The sequence below is a fragment of the Vidua chalybeata genome, chromosome 2, assembly GCF_026979565.1.
Source record: "Vidua chalybeata isolate OUT-0048 chromosome 2, bVidCha1 merged haplotype, whole genome shotgun sequence".
Lineage (NCBI taxonomy): Eukaryota > Metazoa > Chordata > Aves > Passeriformes > Viduidae > Vidua > Vidua chalybeata.
In genome coordinates, this window is record NC_071531.1 from 32,896,526 (window position 1) to 32,916,037 (window position 19,512).

The 19,512-nt window shown below is 40.7% G+C and overlaps 1 protein-coding gene across 1 annotated transcript; it reads left to right on the forward strand.

Moving 5' to 3' along the window:
* Positions 1 to 450: 450 nt before the first annotated feature.
* NIPA1 (NIPA magnesium transporter 1) lies at positions 451 to 15,880 on the forward strand. The gene is made up of 5 exons (XM_053936423.1): positions 451 to 625; positions 3,832 to 3,879; positions 7,805 to 7,895; positions 9,147 to 9,307; positions 10,578 to 15,880. The coding sequence occupies exons 1-5, from the start codon at positions 466 to 468 to the stop codon at positions 11,087 to 11,089; spliced, it is 972 nt and encodes a 323-aa protein (XP_053792398.1). The 5' UTR covers positions 451 to 465; the 3' UTR covers positions 11,090 to 15,880.
* The last annotated feature ends 3,632 nt before the right edge of the window (positions 15,881 to 19,512 follow it).

The window sequence follows — 19,512 nt, forward strand, 5'->3', positions numbered from 1 at the left end:
CAACATATCCCTCTGCACGTCTTCTCGCATCCCTCTGTCTTTCCGCATCCTTTCGCCCTGCCGTCATCCTCGTCTCCTTCCACATTCCTGTGCACATTTCTCCACATCCCCCTGGTCTCCGCATCGCCCTACACGTCGTCCCGCACCCCCTGCCCATGAACGCTCGCAGCTCCGAGCTTCTGCCCGGTATCTCCCCACGCCGGGGACCCCCGACAGCAGCGGCAGCGGGGTGGCCTCGCCCGCCGCGGTGCCACACCGGCCGTCGGGGCAGGGCTGCCACGGCTGTGACGTCACCCTGCTGCCGTCCCCGCACGGGACGCGCGCCAGGAGCCGCGGCTGCCGCCGCTCCCGCCCGGAGCCGCCCCCGGCGCAGCGCAGCGCAGCGCAGGGCGGGTCCCGGCGCAGAGCCGCTGCCAGGAGCGCTGGGCCCGGGCAGCCGCCGCGCCTGCAGCTCTCGGCGGGGCCATGCGGATGGCGGTCGGTGCGGCAGCGGGCGAGGGGGCAGCGCAGAGCCCCGGCCCCGCCGCCGTGTCGCTGGGCTTGAGCGTGGCCGTGGTCTCCAGCCTGGTGAACGGCTCCACCTTCGTCCTGCAGAAGAAGGGGATCGTGCGGGCCCGCGGGAGAGGTAGGGGCCCGGCGCTGCGGTGGCGGCGGGTGGGAGCGCCCCTCCCGGGGCTTCCGGGCCTCCCTCCGCACCCCGCGACCCCCCGGTAACCTCCCAGGTGTGCGGGGCCTCGGCCCCGGCACCGTGCGGGACGGCTGCCCCCGGCCCGGGGCCGCCCAGCCACCCGCGGGGCCGCTCCCTCCCTCGCCCCGCAGCCCTTCCCCGCGCTGCGGCGGGGCCGGCCCGGAGCGGAGGGCGGGAGGCGGCAGGGCTGCCGGGGGACCCGGCCCGCCCCGAGGGCCAAGGAGGACGGGCTGTGTCAGAGCCTGTGTCGGGGGGTGGCCGTGTCGCCTGGTGTGCGGGACACCTTCCCGGCGTCTGGACCGGGGAGCTGGCTTCAGTTTGACACCTTAAGTGTGTTTGACATCAGAGGTCCATGACTGGATCGAGGCGCAAGGGAGGTGGTAAATGAGCGGAGAGGCGGCAGGTGAGGGTCAGTCAGGATGTATTAGCGGGGGAGAGCAGCGAGCGGTTGTTAACTGCGCATCGGCAACAGCTTCCTGATGTATGGTCAGCGCGCTGGTCTGTCAGCTGTAACACAGCGCTGGGAACTTGTGTATTGTCTGCACTTCTGTCCATACACAGGTTCTTCTTTGTCATGTACTTGTGGGACTTTACTACCAGTTTCTGTGGCTTAGATAGTTTCCTGCCATGAACAGCACCAGCATATCTTGTTGCTTGTTTATTCCAGAACTTCCACAGACACAGGCAAGTTGTATCAGTCACATAGTGGTTTCCGCTTTTAGAGAAGAGACCGATCAGTAACACGAAATAATTTATTTCTTACATTTTTCATATGGAAATCTCTTGCCTCATTATTATTTCCTGAGGTGAACATACTCAGGAGCTGACTGTGCTGTCTAGACAGTTTAGCCAAAAAAAAGGTGTAAATTCACAAGTGTGAAGATCTGAATTTTATTTTGAAGTTTGAGCTCCCCAAAGCATGCAGCTGAACAGCATTTGCTAGTTGCATCTTCATGCTTTGAACATAGGCAAATGCAATTTTAAAAATTTATTTGTTTTTAGTGTCATGCTTTTGTGTAAGGGGAAGACTGTAAACACAGGTTGCATCATGCCTTTGAATTGTATTGCTGTGGTCAGTAGCCATTTGTTTTTGTAGGTGATGGTGTATGAGCATGTGTCCACAAGTTCTAGGAACTCTTTTTTTATAAGAAATCCTTTTTAGTTCCATGACAAAGTATTTTCTCTGGATACATTGCACATATGTAAATATGTACATATATGTGCACATACAAATAAATATGTTATATATATCTGTTTGTACTTGCATTTCCATTGCCTGCTGCATCTAGCATGTTCAGGGTGAATGCAGTGGAGCAAAGCAAGCTTGGAACTATGTTACTACAACCTAGCAGCCTGATCTAAAAAGCTTTTTTTTTTCTTTTTCTGCAATGACCTTGCATCTAAAGGCATCAGACAAACTTTTGTTTTGCAAGCATAGTCAGCATAGGCTCCCTTTCCCGCCAAGATGGCTGTAACCCATTTTGATTGTGCGCAGAACGATCACATTTGCATCATAAATACATACTTTTTTTTTTTTTAAGGGAAACAATGAGAAAACACAAAACACAAGAGAAAAATAATTTTACATCCCAAGGCAGCTGGAGGAAGTTTCCGTTTTGAGTGTATTTACTCCTGAAGAGCTTTCAGTGGAGCACTGGGTTAAGTGAGTGATGGGCGTGTGCCTGCTTTCTCAGTGCTAGCAGCTGTAAAACTTCCTGTTTTGAAGACATTACTGGTGTTTGTGCATCTTGCTGAGCATTTTGTAGTTCTTTCTCTTGGCATGCTCAGTGAGGAGGCATCCAAGAAAATACCCCAGGTTTCCCTGTATTTCATGTTATGAAGCAGTAGGGATCTGCCTTGAATCTAGCAGTTGGAGCTATAAGTCTGAGATGGCCAGTATCAAATGATGTCTTCTTTCCATTGTCTTCAGCAGGTGTTGTATAATTAACAAGGAGGCACTTCAAGTCTCTTCCGTCTTCTCTCTTGAATCAATAATATAGTATTGATGTAATTAGCAATCCTTGTCTAGTTAGAAACAGCAGTGGGTGACAAATATTTTGCAAAGTTACCTTACTTGAGTCAATATTTTCTACAATTTCTGCCCCCAGCAGTGTTTTTATTTTATATGCAATAACAAAAGTCTAAAAAATTACTACGCCCACGCTAAAGCTGGCTATTTTCATTAGTCATATTTCATCTCTTTTCAATCGTATAGTGTGATTTCCAAGTGCTTAATACTTTATATGTCTCCAGAGTTAGTGATGATTGTGTTTTTCTTCCATTTGGGATTTCAGAGTAGGTACAATATTGCCTACTATTCCAGCAGCTTTTGAGAGGGCATCTTCCCAAATGAATGCAGAGCTGTATTGCTAGAAAGAGGAGCAAAACATAGGAGTGTGACTTGATGCCAAGACTGTGCTCATCAGAGAAGGCCACGCTTTAGTTTAGGAAGTGGTCATGAGCCTTGATGTTCTACAGAAGCAGAACTTCTGTGTGCACAGGCTCCACCTGGGCACATCCCAAGGCAAGAGCTTATAACTCGACAGTGAAAATAATCATCCTTCAGTTTGGGAGGCACTGCGGACAATGCAGAGTTTTTACTCCTCGCTGAAGTAGTGAACTATGTTAGGAATTCAGAGGCTTCAGTTGTAGCACTTTCCAATGCAAAAGGATCAGGCGACACCATGATCCTGTCAAACCTGTGTATCAAAACTGCCAAAACAATTTCTCAGCTGCAATTTTTCCGACACAATTTCACTGAGGTTGTATTAGCAAACTAACTGAGCAATTAATGTTCTGCATCCATAGGAGTTCTCCTAGAAGTTGTTCTAATTTGTATGTTTAAATGTCACCCTCAGAAGCATTTGGTGATATTTTGGATGCTTTTCTACACAATACTGCTTTAGTGTCACATAGGTACTTCAAACTGGGAACCAGAACTTCTGACTAACACATTATCTTAGGAAGGTCTTACTTAGAAACATAAGCCAAATCCAATATTCTTTTTTTTTTTTTTTTAATCTCAGGTTCAATTGCCTTGAAGAATAGGTTTAAGATTAAAGTCTTTAATAACTGAGACAGTTGTTTCATAGTTCCAATATTTTGATTTCATATTTTTCTAATACATTTTCCTATACTTCCAGGTACTTCATACTTAACTGATATAGTATGGTGGTCGGGCACTATTGCAAGTAAGTATCTTAAAAAGTTTTAATTTTTTTTTTTTTAAGAGAGCTTTGCTTAGATGGTGATAGGAGACATCAAGAAATCTGGGTTTTCATCTTGAATCTCACACTCCCTTGTCATGAAATTTCCATCCCTAGAAATATTCCACTTTTAGTAAACTCTTACCATGGCTACCATGCCTGGTGGTGTTTGCAGAGGCAAAGAGCTGGGACAAACATGAGTCAGACATCTTTCCACATTTCCAAACCATTTGGTACTTGCAGCCCTTGGCAGCCACACACTGCTCTGACTCTGGGCTCTTGCATGGTTTGTGTCCCTGTACTGCACTGGCCAGCTCAGTTTTTAATAAAAGTCAAAGCTGAATTAAAAATTGTCGCTCTGCACAAAAGGGCTCATTGAGCACATGTTATGTTTTAGATCAGAAAGCATTTAACTAGCCTCTATTAAAAAAAAAAAAAACCAAAATTCTTTTGGTTTCTTGTTCAACAGATACAGTTTCAGTTTTGCTTTTAATCTGCAAGATTAAAGCAAAGCCTTCTGTGGTACTGATATGAGATCAGTGTAATTTTAACCTTAATATCTTTGTAACTCTGCTAACACCAAGTTCATTCTCTGATGTGAATCTGGAGCATGGGAAGCAGCTAGCTTTCTCCTCTTACACATCAGCCCTAATCCTGCCCACAAGCTTAGAATCATACCCCACTTTTAGACTCTAATCCAGCCTTCTGTGAATTATTTGGAAAGTTCTGATGCTGTTTCTGAGAAGTATATGAGTCCAGTTGTGCCCCTGGTTTTGTGGCAGCAAGGTAAGTCCCTGATTTTTGGTTTTGTTGTCTTAAAGCTATGCAAAAGGAATGAAACCGATTGATCCCACTGAAGGACAAAGTTCACAGCAAGTGTAGAAGCCAACAGAGCTTCAGAAGAAAACTCCTCAGCTTATTTAACCTGAGTTTAGTACTTTGACAGCTTCCTCTCCTGACAGGATCACTACTGCCTAAGTAGAAGTAAATCTGTGCATCAGTCACTGTTTATTACTCCTGAGGCTCTCATCTGTAATCTCTAAGCAGAAGGAGTTAAAAAGGTTTTATTACAGGACTTATCTTGGTGAATCAGAGAAAACAATTTCATGCTTAAAAGAATTGAATGCTGACAGAATTGAATGAAGGCAAAACAGCTGAAGGGAATGGTATCAGTTGGCTTTTTTCCAGTAGCTAGACACGGGTATTTCAAAACAAAACCTCAGTAGCTTTACCGAGGAACCGAGCAAGAGGAATTGCTTGTGGATATTATAGACTCACAATGGCAGCACAGTCACAAACAGCAATAGCAAGGGCCAGGTAGGCACCTATGGGATGCAGAGAAGAAAGGTGCTATTTGGGGAAAGGTGGTACTTGTGGAATTAGCAATACCCCCAGTTATCTGGGTGAAATGATAACAGCTGACGTCATTTTCTCAAGCAGAGAATTTGGAGTTCGGATGACTAACAAAAGCCACATAAACTATCAACTTGTTCTCATGGTATTTGTTCAGATGGTGAATAAGTGTTTCTGTGCTGGCATGCTGAGTCAGCATAATGCTGCCCAACTGTTCGGGGGCCCTGGGATCCACTGGATTACTGAAGACTTCAGAGGAAGGGCTGCACATTCTGCTAAGGGATTTTTCCCTCCTCTGTAGTCAAAAGAGTGATTGCAGCATGTGTACAGGTATTTCAATGATCATTAAACTAATTAATTGGCCAATTAATTAGTTTCAGTGCAGGTTTTGATAGCAGCATAGATGTGGCTGGTTCTTATAGTGAAAACATTTGCATTAGTGTTGTATTACAGATGGGGAGTACACTTGTGAAGTGCATCTCCTGTTTGTCACCACAGATTGGGCTGTATTTCACATTTCATAGCAGAGTTAGGGCTCCTAACCTGGTCTTTAAAATGAAAGTAGGTTGGAAGATGAATTCTAGGAACATACTTAATGTACTTGATGCATGTGAGCTGCAAATAGACTTGAAGTTAGCAGGAGCAGGCTGAAGTTAGTCTGAAATAAACCCCCTGGCATGTCTAGGATAGATATCTTTTGCTGTACAGGTCTACTCCTGGTCTCCTGGCTAATGGAAACATGCCAGTGTGCATCAGATTTTGTGTTGAAGTAACTTTGAGGGTACTGGTAGTTGTTTATCATATTAAAAGCTTGGTGTGCCTTCACGGACTGAAGTCATGTCTTGACTTACAGCACTGATGTATCTGATGAGGAATTTCTGTTCAGAGAGGACTGGATAGGTTGGCAGCAAAGGTCCTCAACATCAGGTAGATGGTAACAATCACTGAGATTCTTTTTTAAATTGGTGTTAACTAGTCCTGGTCTGTCATTTGTGGTGGTAAGAGGCTGATACTACTACTAGTTCCTACTACATGGTGATATGGAAAATCTCCAGTAAGTTCAGTTGCCTTACAATATGTTCCATTGGACTGATGCTTCAGAGATCTACTTTATGGATTGATGTTGGTGCTATCTGTTAAGAGTTCTTCTAACAAAAAGTTAAGACACCTGACCTCCAAAAAAAGCAACCTTTTGTCCGAGTCATTTGGAAATGTATGAAATCTGCATAAATGAAGAGTGACAGCTGTGCACCATTCTCCATCCAAGATCTGCCCCAATGCCTTCAGATGCCTTGAAGATAATGCCAGAGTTGCTACACAGATCTCCAAACAGCCTGAGGCTGATAACCGAGCTACTCTGTTCCCAGGGACAGGAAGACCACCGCTGTCTCTTGTGCCTTCAAAATGCTGCTCATCAATTTCTCTGTCTCCTACACATAGAGAAAGCCTCAGGGAATTTAATTAGTATAATTTTTCCACACTCTGCAGTTTTGTGAGTTTGTTTGTCTCCTTCATATTTCCTGTAGGTTACACAGGTCTTCAGCTCTACTGATAATGTGAGCTAAATTGGTAAATTAATTAACATTTGCAGAATGCTTTGCAGATGTAAAAAATTGGATGATAGATTTGATAGTTGAGGGCAGTGCCAGCCTGAGCATAAAGACATCTTGGATTCTTGAAATGTTTTTAAATGCTGATAATGGCTTTTAACAGCAACTGGAAATTTGAGCGGTATGTAATTTGTGCTCAATCTCAAGCTTCTTGCCAGTTACCACAGACCCTGTAACTATGCAAGTATGTTGACCTATTATAAACTTGCCAGCACTTGCAAAACCATCCAGCTTTTATTTTTTAACTGAAAACTTGAACACATGAACTGTTATCACAACTGTGATATGCAATACTGTGGTATATCTCAGAATTTGCTTTTACTGGAGGAAAGAAAAATAAGGTTGAGGCTCTTACTATGTCTTGTCAGGCATGTTCTTTTTACAGTTGTCAGGAATGACTTTGGATGTTACACAGTGTTATGAAAAGTTGATGTAGTGTATTCAAGAGCCCTTACGCATGTTTTTAGTGTTTCAGTAGAAGATTCCTCAGCACTGTCTCTATTTCCCCCCAAAAAACTAACACTGCTGTTAGGAACTATAATCAAGTACATTTGTTTTACATAAATGCACATTCTAAAGATGAAACCATGGATTATATATACTTTTACCCCTCCTCATACAAATATTTGAGTGTAATACTGAGATTATAATCCATGAGTGTTTCTATTTCATAGTCTTATTTATATTTGACTAAGAGAAGTTACAAATGAGATTATTTACTGTGCCCACTTGGATATTATTGTGTGGCAAATATAAATCCTGTATTAACAAACACAAAACTATAGAAAATTTCCAGCCATTTTGTTTATGTGCAAAATTAACAGAACTAAGGAAATTGTAACATCTGTTTTCCAGTTAGGTCAGTCTTTCCCAAACAGTATTGGGCAAGTTTTGATTACTTATTTTTACAAAGGGGTTTAAAGGCTTATTTCTGGTTCCCTTGACAGTGGCACTGGGTCAAATAGGGAATTTCTTGGCCTACACTGCAGTTCCAACTGTGCTAGTGACACCCTTGGGAGCTCTTGGCGTTCCATTTGGGTAAGAGTTTACTTTTCTTGTTCTTATCTGGATGTCATTACTACTTAATAAAATGTCAGATGGACTCTGTGCTCACTGGAGATCCACTGAGAAATGTTAGGCTTATGGCTGTTCATGATGTGTTACAATGTCACCTATTCCTATTTTCCCCAGGAAAGCATGGCTGGGGGAAGGCAGTGGTGAAGAAGGGTTTTCCTGGGTGTCTTCTGCTTTTAGCTCTCACTGTGATTTGGAACAGATAAACTTTTTTTCCCCTCCCTTTTCTGTGGTTATTCTGGACTTTTCTGCCTATTCTCTTGTTCACAGTTCCCTTACTATGTAGATCTTTCCTTTTGTCTCACAGTCTTTCTCTACCCAGCTATCCACAGCCCACATGTGTTTATTGATACTGATTGCATTTCATTGGATCTGGCCTCTTTCCAAGGAGGAAAACTCAAGAGAGTTCCTTGCACATGCATGCCCCCAACTTCTTAGAAGTTATGTTTGTGGGAGGCACAGAAAAGGCAGTGAGTTTAAGGAGTTTAATATGTAATTAATGTTTTGTGAATAGGTGAGCTACAGTTGTGGAATCACTGCAGTGAAAAAGCACAACTCTGAAAACAAAGCCTTGAGATTTTTCTGTTGCCTACTGAATTGTGACTGCACTGGTCATCTGTTTCAGAGTGTAGATGGCATTGCTTCTTGTCTGTCTTTAGTTCTATCACTATGAAGCACACTGATGGTGCTTGAAGTACCACCTATTATTTTATCCTAGGCCACATACTTTTGCTTACTTTGGTCAATTACATATCTGAGCCCAGCCCTGGGATCTTTGTAACCAAAGGTCACTTTTATCTCATGACTGCTTAGCACCTATAAAATGGAGCTTTGTGACAGCTCACCAAATTGGTAGTGGGTAGATGTCTGCCTCTGGGGTCAGATACCTGGTTTGGGAGATTTCAGTTGTTTGGGGAAGGGTTTGAGGGGGTGGTGTGGTTTTGTTTTTTGTGGTGCTGTGGCTAGGAGTTTTTCGGGGTTTCTGTCTTGTTTTGTTGTGTTGTTTGGTTTTTTTTTTTTTCCTAAGGTGAGACATCAAGGATTGAGTAAAACTGCAAATGGATGAATCTTTCCTTAGATAAGTCAGAAACACATTTTGAGAACTCAGCAACATTTGATAATACTCCTTTAAAAGGGAAATTCATATGGCACAGCACTGTTAAACATTATTAACAGGATATAGTCAAACTTCTGTTTTTCTTCCTCTTTTCAAAGGTCCATCTTAGCTTCTTACCTGCTGAAAGAGAAGCTGAACATTCTTGGCAAGCTGGGGTGTTTGCTGAGCTGTGCTGGGTCTGTTGTTCTCATTATCCATTCCCCAAAGTCCGAGAGTGTAACAACTCAGGCTGAACTTGAAGAGAAGCTTACAAATCCAGGTAGTTGGTTTTTTCATTAATTCATAATGATTTTCTGAGGTTGAGCAGGAGTATGCTTGAGGAAGAGGCTTACCACTTCTACCAGGTAGGGAAATTGACTTAGTAAGAAATCATGATGTGACAGAAGCAGATCAGTACAGGTTTTGTGTAAGAAAACTATGCCCCACTCTTCTTAGAACTTGTCATATTTATTGGGACATGTGTGCAGAAAGGAGAGCATGGATACTTTTGAAAACATCCTGCACAACAAGCTCAGAACAATGGCCAGTTGAACTTGTAATTTTATAACATTATGAAAGACTGTATCTTGCTATTTAGAGATGAAAAGTATAAATCTAGGACCTCAATTGAAGTTGTTTTATACAAAACAAAAAAATACTGTCTTTCCTCTCTCCTTTATTTCTCCATGGTTTTTAAATTAAAAGTTTATACTAAATACCAGTTATGTTCCCAGATTTATTTGCACAATAAAGGTATGTAGAAATAGGCTGTTGAGACATATGCTGAAATGCCTGTTCTTTCTCACCAGCTGCTGGAGGACACATACTGGTACTAATATGTTCCAGGCTCATTTTTATTTTTCTTGCTTAAGAGCTAAACTGCCAGCTATTGTTTTTCTTGTATTTTCTTGAAGTGAGAGAAACTCAAACCTAATAACATCAGCTATTCAAAAAGTCTGTAAACAAAGAAAAGAAAAAAATACCTTGATCTCAGTTTACCATTTAAATCTGAACAAAGTGCATTGGCTATGTATTTTTTTAAATCTCTAAAGCATGAAATGTCTTTCACTGATCTTATATGTGTACTGATGATTTACTGTAAATAATATGGCCTCATGTTTGTTCTAACTGTCCCTACTCTTGTGCTCACCTTAGTGGGATCTAACTTTATGTTTAAGCTCTTTGCTGGATCCACACACTGTGCCTTAATGATTATGAATGAGGTGTTATCCTTCTGTCTGTCATAGGAGACTTTAAGGAGTATAGTCCTAATGGAAAAGAGAATAAAATTTAAAAAGCTATCTGAAATCCATTTCAAATGTGCCACAGTGTGTAATTTTCTGCATTTGTTTTTCCCAAAGAACATGACAACATCAGTCGTGGATGCCAATATGTCTGGAAGCTCAGTGATTTGGGTCTATCTTCAATAGCAAATCTTAATTGTGATGTATACCTCAAAGTCACTGCTAGGACATGATTTGCCTGCTAAAATCTTAAGAAGACCAAGAGTTCTCATCTTGATACTTTCTTGTTTTCTTTTTGTTTTCCAGTTTTCGTGGGTTATCTCTGCATAGTGCTGCTAATGCTTCTCCTGCTTATCTTCTGGATAGCTCCAGCTCATGGACCTACTAATATTATGGTTTACATCAGTATTTGCTCTCTGTTGGGCAGTTTCACTGTTCCCAGCACAAAAGGCATTGGGCTGGCTGCTCAAGATATCTTTCACAATAACCCATCAAGTCAAAGGGCTCTGTACCTCTGTCTGGTACTTCTGGCAGTATTAGGATGTAGCATTATCATTCAGTTCAGATACATCAATAAGGCACTGGAGTGTTTTGACTCCTCTGTGTTTGGTGCCATCTACTACGTTGTGTTTACCACCCTAGTCCTGCTGGCTTCAGCCATCCTTTTCAGGGAGTGGAGTAATGTAGGAGTCGTAGATTTTTTGGGCATGGCTTGTGGATTCACCACAGTGTCTATTGGAATTGTTCTTATACAAGTCTTCAAGGAATTCAACTTCAATATTGGAGATTTAAACAAACCTAACATGAAGACAGATTAAAATATTTCTGAGGGGAAACTGGATGGCTCAGGGAAGGATGCAGAGCTGTTCATTTCTAGGTCACTATTTCAAATAGGATTCAGGTTGGTAACTACCCTCTAACAATTTGGTGGCCTATGTGAAATGAATTGAAGGCCTCCATCCAGTTTCAAAGGAACAGCTGCCCATGTAACCCAGTCAACACAATAAATGACCTTAATTGGAACTACTAATTGAGTCAGCATAGAGACCGATGTATATCCTCACTGTAAAAGGTAGTCCATCAGAAAAGCTCTGTGAATATTCTAACAGACCTGTGTAAAAGCTTGTATTGTGACTTTTGAGGTGCCATTTCTGTGGGCAGAGGACATCAGTTTCTAATGCACTCAATCTGATACCTTTCATCATAAGTGATGTATACCTTAAAATAAGGGGGGAAAAGTAAGTGAAATGGTTTGTGAATCTCAGTATAACAATGTCTTCTCTGTCAAGGCTGTGAATTCTCAGACAAATATTTGTTGGATCATGGACTGTAGATTTGTTCTTTTTAGTGACTGTCTTGGCAACTTTGTCTGCCATGCAGTGAAGACACAGGGGAATTGTAAATTGAAATCTTTATAGAGAGCTGTGGACCCTTAAATCTTTCACTAATTAATTATCAGCTCATGGTAGTGTCCAGGTATGCATTTTTCTTTGTAACTTACATGCATTAAGACATACTGCATTCATCTGAGAGTTTTAATTGGGAGCAGGTAGAAAGACTGTGAAGGATGTGGAAATGATGCACAGGCTCACTGCCTACATGGTGGCTTATTTGTAAGCAGCTCAGAACTGTTTCAGTGCCTTTGCAATCAAAAACTACTGCATAATTTTGAATGTATTTGTTTCAGATGGCCTGTACCAGTTTAATAATTCAATTTCACTGTCTACAATATCGGACTGTATTCAAATTCTAAACACGTAAAGCATCTAGAAGGACCATATGTTTTTGGAAGAATTTACAAACTCGAACTGAAAGCTCTGGATGCCTTGACAGCTTCTGAAAAACTCATAGTCCTAATGGGAAGAGGAGTGTTGAAATCAGTCCAGCATACTTTTATTTTAGTTTAGTGACTAAATGCAGGGGACCATTTTGTGAAACAGCTAAAAAATGGGGACCACAAAAAAAAAGAAATTTAAGAGAGAGAAGAGCATGAGATTTCTCATAGCTCAAAAAAGATGGTCTTATGTTCTTGTAACGTGGGAAAAGGAGGTTAAAGACTGAAAAAATGAAAGCATTCAGAGAGCTGAGTTTTAGGTAACTGACAGGGACATACAGTCAGATCAGTAATTCACAGACTTGTGTGCATACTTCAGTTGTAATATTTTGACAAGTAATACAGACAGCTTAAGCTATGATGAGGATGACTCCAAACAGCTCAGTTTAAACCATTTAGAGAATATTGATATGTTAAAGAATGAAATAGTTAATTTCATGTTCTACTTATATTTGGTAGCGAAAACATCATGAGTCAAAAAGTTGAAAGCTTGAAAAGCAATGAATGTTTATTCCCATCTAAGTACAAAAATGGAAGAGTGCAGTGGAACTCAACATCTCTTGTTCAGAACATCTCCCGAGAAAACAGAAAATCCCTATGTGATTACAAGACAGTATTTGAGAAAAATCAGATTATTTTATCAAGAAATCATGAATGTAACTTTGTAGCTGCCTGACAGGACCATGCATGTTGATGAGTGGAGAGTAATACTGTCTGTTCTTGTGATGTTTTTTGTTGACCTGAATTGAGGTTTCCTTAAAACTCAGCCTCCATTTTCATTTAAAATGAATGCTGTAAGCCCTACTAATGGCAGCAATAATTGCAAAAGTGAATCCAAAAGATTTAGTGTTCTGAAGGGATTGTTCTGAGGGAGTAATACCCCTACTATGTTATTTGCAAGGTTGTTTTAAAACTCCATATTGCAGGGAATGGCTCTGAGTTGGCAGAAATGTGCATTGTTACAGGCCAACACACAGTAACTGGGTATCTTAATGAAATAGAGTAGCTCTAGCAGAGAAAAGACCATCTTCATGGATTTTCAAATACTGTGCAAGGTTTTAGAAAGTCTGAGAATTGTAGATGAGGGTAATTGGGCTATGAAATCTGGTAAAACTAGCCTCTGTCCATTATTGATTGGAAGATGGTATCTTGGTTCTCAGCAAACATTCATATTTTGTCATATTAATTCCTCCTTTTTTTTTTTTAATTGAACCTGGAATTGCACATAGGTTACAAGACCTGTACTAACCTACCTTTTAAAACATTGTTACCTGTTTTCTGAAGCAGTCAAATTGTCTTTTCAAAATCCAGCTTCAGAGATCATGAGTTGTATGTTGGTTTTGTATTAGCCTTTAATCTCTGAAGACTTCTCTGAAAATCTTTAGGTCAGAATGGAAATTATTGTGGTCTCATCTTACTCCTTCTTTGGCCATATTTGTTTGTCTTAGTTGATTTTAAAATTAATTCTTAATTATTTATAAAGTGCCTGTCCTAGTATGTTAGATGCATATGCAAATTATTAGTAAATGTTAGATTCAGAATAACTTGATTGCCCTGTTTAAACCTTGACATTTTCTGCACCACACGAAGTTTACTTGGTAAGTGCTCACTATGCAGAGGAAGAATAAAGTAGCAACCGTCTTCTGTGGTCCTCTGACCATTGTAACCACTGATAAATATCAGCACAGTTTTCTTCTCTTCTCCCCAGCTGCTCCTCATCTGTGATGAGCTTTCTAGAAATGTCTGATTAATCTTGATGTTTAAAACAAAGACGTCAAAAGCCAGCACATAAGGTGAAAGAAATTCTTGTGGCCTTGCACATCGTTTGTATCTGCAGCCTTTTACTTCTTGAATGCTAAGTAACTGAAAGCTTTATTTTTGCTACTTCGTTCAGTGTGTAGCAGTGTTCTTTCAAGTTCTGCTGTACCTGGATCTGGTTCAGTTCTAAATTTAGAAATGTATTAGCATTTTCTGTTGTCACTGTTGATATGATTCTTTCCCCCTCCGTCCCACGCCCTCCTCTTTCTAGGTGTCCTACCTTTTTTAGTCCCATTGCTTTTGTGATTTAAAAGGAGGCACTGTTGAAATTGAATTTTAGCTGTTCCCTCTTTTTTTCCCACCCCTTTGACAAGTAAGCACTTTGAATAAGACAGATATCAGAGTTCCATCATCTCAGGGAGCAAATGTGCATAGTTGTCTCCTGAGCTCTGGCATCCCTCATGGGTCTGCCCTTTTCACCTTCTCATTTGTGTTATATGCATTGATAGCTGCAAGCCAGATGACTTCAGTTCTGATTCCAAAGTAGAAGTGGGAGAGGCTACACATAGAAAAAGTGGGCTCATTACAGTGGTGGAATGCATTTGAATTACCTTCAACTCCCAGGAAAGGCGTTTCACTCTGTATGTCTGACTTCTATTATACATGTCAAACATATTTACTCGGTACTCACTTGAGGATAGCTCTTTGATCATTTTCCCTTCAGTGTATGGAGGATTTGCATTTGTTAGTCACGATCTCTATTAGGTGTCAAACACAAAACTCCCTCAAATGTTCAGTAGGAGAATAGAAACCTTTTTGATACAACCAAAAAACCCCACATTTGTTACACTTCAAGTACTTCTGTAAAAAAAGAAAAATATCTAAACAAGTTATCTGCTGTATCGACTTTCCAGGACTCTGTATGTGTAAATAGAGCCTATTTATTAGTGAGCTGCAACTAACATTAATAAGAACCTATCATCACAGTTTGACAAGTGAGGCTTCCTATTAATAATATTGATTTTATCGGAACATATGTATTTTTCTGAAGTAACTAGCACTGAAAAATCAGATCACTGGATTAAGTTGTTGAAAAACTAGAAAGTGATGTTTCGCTTTCATTTTATTTAAAAAAAATACAGGGTTTGCATCTGAAGAAATTTAGGGTTAATAAATAGGGAGTGCTTTAAATGGGAAGTTGTTTGCACATTGTACCCCCCTCACATTCTTGTTTTATAAATATAAGACATCAAGGATTCTACAGATATTCCCTGGTTGTCTTGAGATTGTGTACCTGCTGAAGTTTTACTGTTAAATCAAGCATTATTAAATGTTTATCTGTTACCTGTTATCATTGTAATAATTCTTTGGTGCTATCTGTGGGCTTACAGAATGCAGAATTTTAGTGTGTACTGTGTTAGGCACCAATGTTGTCAACAGTTATCATTACTAGTGCCCAAGTGTATCAGACAGCAATGTTGAAATGTTACAGATTAAGAAATTTCTTTTTAAAAGCTGAAAATAAGTTTGGGGTTTCTTTATTGTTTGTGGTTTTGTTGGGTCCTTCCATGTCCACATCCCTCCCCAGACAATTGCTCTACAGAGGGGAAAATATTATACAAAAAGGGTATTTTTAAGTTATTTTTTTTTAAACTGTGGAACTTTCTCCTTTTTTTTTTTTTCCCCTGGAATGTAAAAAGTAGCTCTAATGGGATATAGGGAAAAGGTAGTTGGCAAAAAAAAAATACAATATCAGGTTTGGTTGCTTCAATGCTCTTGCAATATAGTTACTACAGATTACATAAAAACGGTTTATTTTATTAGCTTCCAAATAATGTATATATAGATTTGTTAATGGCTTACAAGTCAAGCTTACTCTTTGCTTTTTAAAAAATAGTTATAGGCATGTTGTATTTGCCTTGTGTAAATTATAAAAGGCTATTTATTAAGTTTTCTGATAACTAATCTATTTATTAACCTGTATTGTTTTAAAATAAATGATTTATTTCTAGCTCAATGCTTGTTTTGTGACTTGTTTTTAGCAAATGGGGTCGGGAGGAAATCAAGTTCCCCACACACTGCTTTACAGGGTAATTCCAATTCATAAGCTTAAACTATTTCCATTACCCTTTCATATAATAGCAGCTTTGCTTTTAATCAGAATAGCAGATTCTTCCATGGGTACAGATCAGTTGGCCTACAAAGGGCTCAGTTGCCCTATACCAGTATCTACCAGCAGGCTGCAGTCTTAATGTCTTCATTGAACTGAAGTTTGCTTACAGGTAGAATGAAGACTTCTCTGGCAAAAATATTTGCTGGGGCTTGAGTCACTTCAAACTGTGTATTCAGAGTTTACATGTGCTCTATTCCTGCACTGCTGTACATTGGTTACCTGCTAGAGCTTCTATTTCAAGATTTACTGCTCCACAGTTGGGTGTGCATCAAGTGGCAACAGCTGTAAAGAAGTCTGTCACCAGTCTAATTTACTGTATGTCATAATAGCTCTCTGTAGAAAGAATTTCTTGGAAAATTACAGTGATTGCCCATCTCATTCTTCATCTGAAACTCCTAGCCCCTTATAGCAGGTACTGGCAAATACATAACTTAGAGTCTCTGTATATGTGTGTGTGTGTGTGTTAGATTTTGGTTGGCTGGGGTTTTTTTAATGGTGGGATTTATGATTAAGAATGGCTTCATTCTGTGCACTTGTGTTTTTGGGAATGCATTGATATTATTGCCAGTCAAAATTAAAAGTTATCTTTAAACAAGGAAACTAGCTCCTCAATAATATTAAATGTATGCAGTGGAAAAAATGGGTATGGACTTTTTGTTGCAATTTTACTTTTAAATGTATTTATGATATTAATACAATGTACAAAGATCAGAAACCTTGAAAGGCTTTCACTTCTGCATGCAGCATCTCTGATTTTTAAGTAGGTAGGATAAGGAGTGTATGTTTTAGCAAGAAAATTCAGCTATCCTTGTCTTGTGCATGTCAGGAGCTAGGCCTCTTAAGGCAGCAGCATTGTGGTAAAGGCAGATGTGCCATTTACACCACTGGTGTTGAAAGTCTGGGACATAATCAATCCTAAGCATATTTATCTCAGCAACACAGTTAATATATTTATCTCAGCAATGCAGTTCATATTGGAAGAGCATTAAAGACAAAAATCTCGTTGTGTCAAAAGAAAAAAAAATTCCTGTTGATTTTTGTGAGGTTTGTTCTACAAATTTAAGTATTAAGCAGAGTCCCTTAAGTTCCTTGTGACACTGTAGGTTGCACAAGTAGACTTACAGATGTGGTTTCTTTGTTCTGCTCAGCTGTCTTCACAAAACACAGCAGAGAAGTGGTCACCAGAGACCCTGTTAAAGCTTCCTGAGGTTGTACAGGTGTATTTTTGCTCTTTGCCCTTTTAAATTTTACAAGATATTTATACACATAGTAGATATTAAGCCCTGAAAAGTCTGTCCACAGCCATGCAAAAGGACCTACAATGACCGCTCTCATTAAATTCCTTGGGCACAAGGATGGTTTGTGCACCTGAGAACAGGTTAAATTAGGCAGGTTACCACCATTCTCATGCTTGGAGTTTTTCCCATACTCAGCAAACAGGCCTGAAATTCTGTGCTGTTGTAAATTACTCTGAGATAATTTTGAGTATTTTCCATTACTGAGCACAACCTTTGGCTTTGAAATAAATATTTAATGTGACAAATTTTGTGCCAAATGGAAAGCATTGAATTCGTACTTTGAACAGTTGCAGATATGCTAAGTAGAACTAGAAGCTGAAAAAACACAATAGAAGGATTAACAGTACATGAAGTTCCACAAACGTCTAAACTGCTTAGAGGAGTCCAATTAATATTTTCAGGTTCTTATTCATTATTGTTTTAGCTTGGTTGAGAGGTGTTTTTGAAGGGACGAGAGCAGAGGGAGACAAGAGTGGAAGGGGAAGACTAAATTGACTTGCTTCAGACATTACTCTTAACTCATACACATTATCATCATTTGGCATGATCACAGGCACATGAAGTTCTTTAGCTCCTGTAAGCTTTGAACCTAGCTATCAGTACTTAGATGCTTCTGTTTATACTGTACTGGTTTAGGTGATACAGGTTTTGATCTTGTAATCCATTTGAGAAACCATTTTCACCAGCTGTTAACTTTTTCGAAGACTTCACTGTTTTGATATTTTTGGTAAAACACAGAAAAGCCAGTGTCTTACCGTGTCAGTACATAGGCAATTACTTTCAATTGCTTAGCAGTTTTTTTATCTTAAAGTACATTTTTATACACACACATACACACACATATAACACTATTTTGTAAGTGCAAAGTTCATGTAAAGAATACTAGATTAGTTTTATATTGGAGAATGGAATGTTACCTTAGAGAATAAAATCCATGTGCTTTGAGTGATGTACAAATTTAATTTTTGTTTCAGAGCAAGGGACCATTTTTAATGTGATATAACACAGCGGGTAACGTGATGAGGAGTGGCTTTGTCATGGGTATCCTGCAAGAGAAAGCCAAGACTGGTTTTGTTTCCAGGTCTTTCCAGGTGTAGCAAAAAATGAAGCAGCTGCCTATGCAGACTGGGATAATGTCAACACAAATCCTGAGAAGACTAAAAAAATAGGAACTGCTGTCACTAAGGGATGTGACAAAACTGTCTTGCATTTAAAGAGGCAGAGCTGAATCTTACATGTGAGCTACTACAGGAATTTTGGCAGTGTTGGTTGTTCAGACTTAATGTTACAAGGCAGCTGGGTAAAGCATCCTCAGAGATAGTCATGAAGAAACTAAAGAACCCTCTGAGCCTGATGCTTGTTATGACTGTTTCAAAGACACCTTCCTGTGTGCAAGGACAAATATTTGTCTAACTGTATTTATCCATTTACTTTGTATGAGATTAAAACAGCTTGGGTAAAGCACGTGCTGAGAGTGGGTGACCTGATTAAATCGATTCATTAACCATTCTCTTTACCTGGCCCAGTAAAATGTCTCTCGCCCTTACAGCAAACAGCTTGTGTTTATTTCAGCACGCAAAAGAGAAGGCTTCGGGGTGACCTAATTGCAGCCTTCCAGTACCTGAAGGAAACTTACAGAAACGATGGGGCAAGACTCTTTATGTAGTGACAGTGCAGGAGGGAACGGTATCAAAGCGACAGAGGGTGTGTTTTAGATTAGATATTAGGAAAAATTTCATACTGTGAGGGTGAAGAGGAGCTGAAACAGGTTGCCCAGAGGAGTTGTGGATGTCTCTCATCTCTGGAAGTGGTGAAGACCAGGCTGGATGGGGCTTTGAGCGAGCTGGTCTAGCCAAAGGTGCCCCTGTCCACGGCAGGGTGGGTTGAAACTGGATGATCTTCAAGGTCCTCTTCCGACTCAAACCATTCTGTGATTCTACGATTTTCTGTGACTGTAAAATCCGCGCAGCGCGGATGCTGCCAGGGCCGCCGCCCGGGGCGGGTCGCGGCAATGACCTGCCCCGGCTGCAGGGCGGCCGCAGGGAGCACGGCGAGCGTGCCGGCAGCCAGCCCGGGGAAAGGCGGGGTTGCGGGCAGGGCAATGTGACCCGCGGCGGGCGGAGTTCGGGGCCGTGCCGCGCCCCTTCCGGCGGCCGCTGCCGGAACCGCGGAGCGGAG

Excerpts from the sequence above, each read along its gene's own strand:
- NIPA1 (XM_053936423.1), top strand. The coding sequence starts at position 466 with ATGCGGATGGCGGTCGGTGCGGCAGCGGGCGAGGGGGCAGCGCAGAGC. Across the intron at positions 3,880-7,804 it reads GTGGTCGGGCACTATTGCAA|TGGCACTGGGTCAAATAGGG; the intron begins GTAAGTATCTTA and ends TTCCCTTGACAG. Across the intron at positions 7,896-9,146 it reads GCTCTTGGCGTTCCATTTGG|GTCCATCTTAGCTTCTTACC; the intron begins GTAAGAGTTTAC and ends CTCTTTTCAAAG.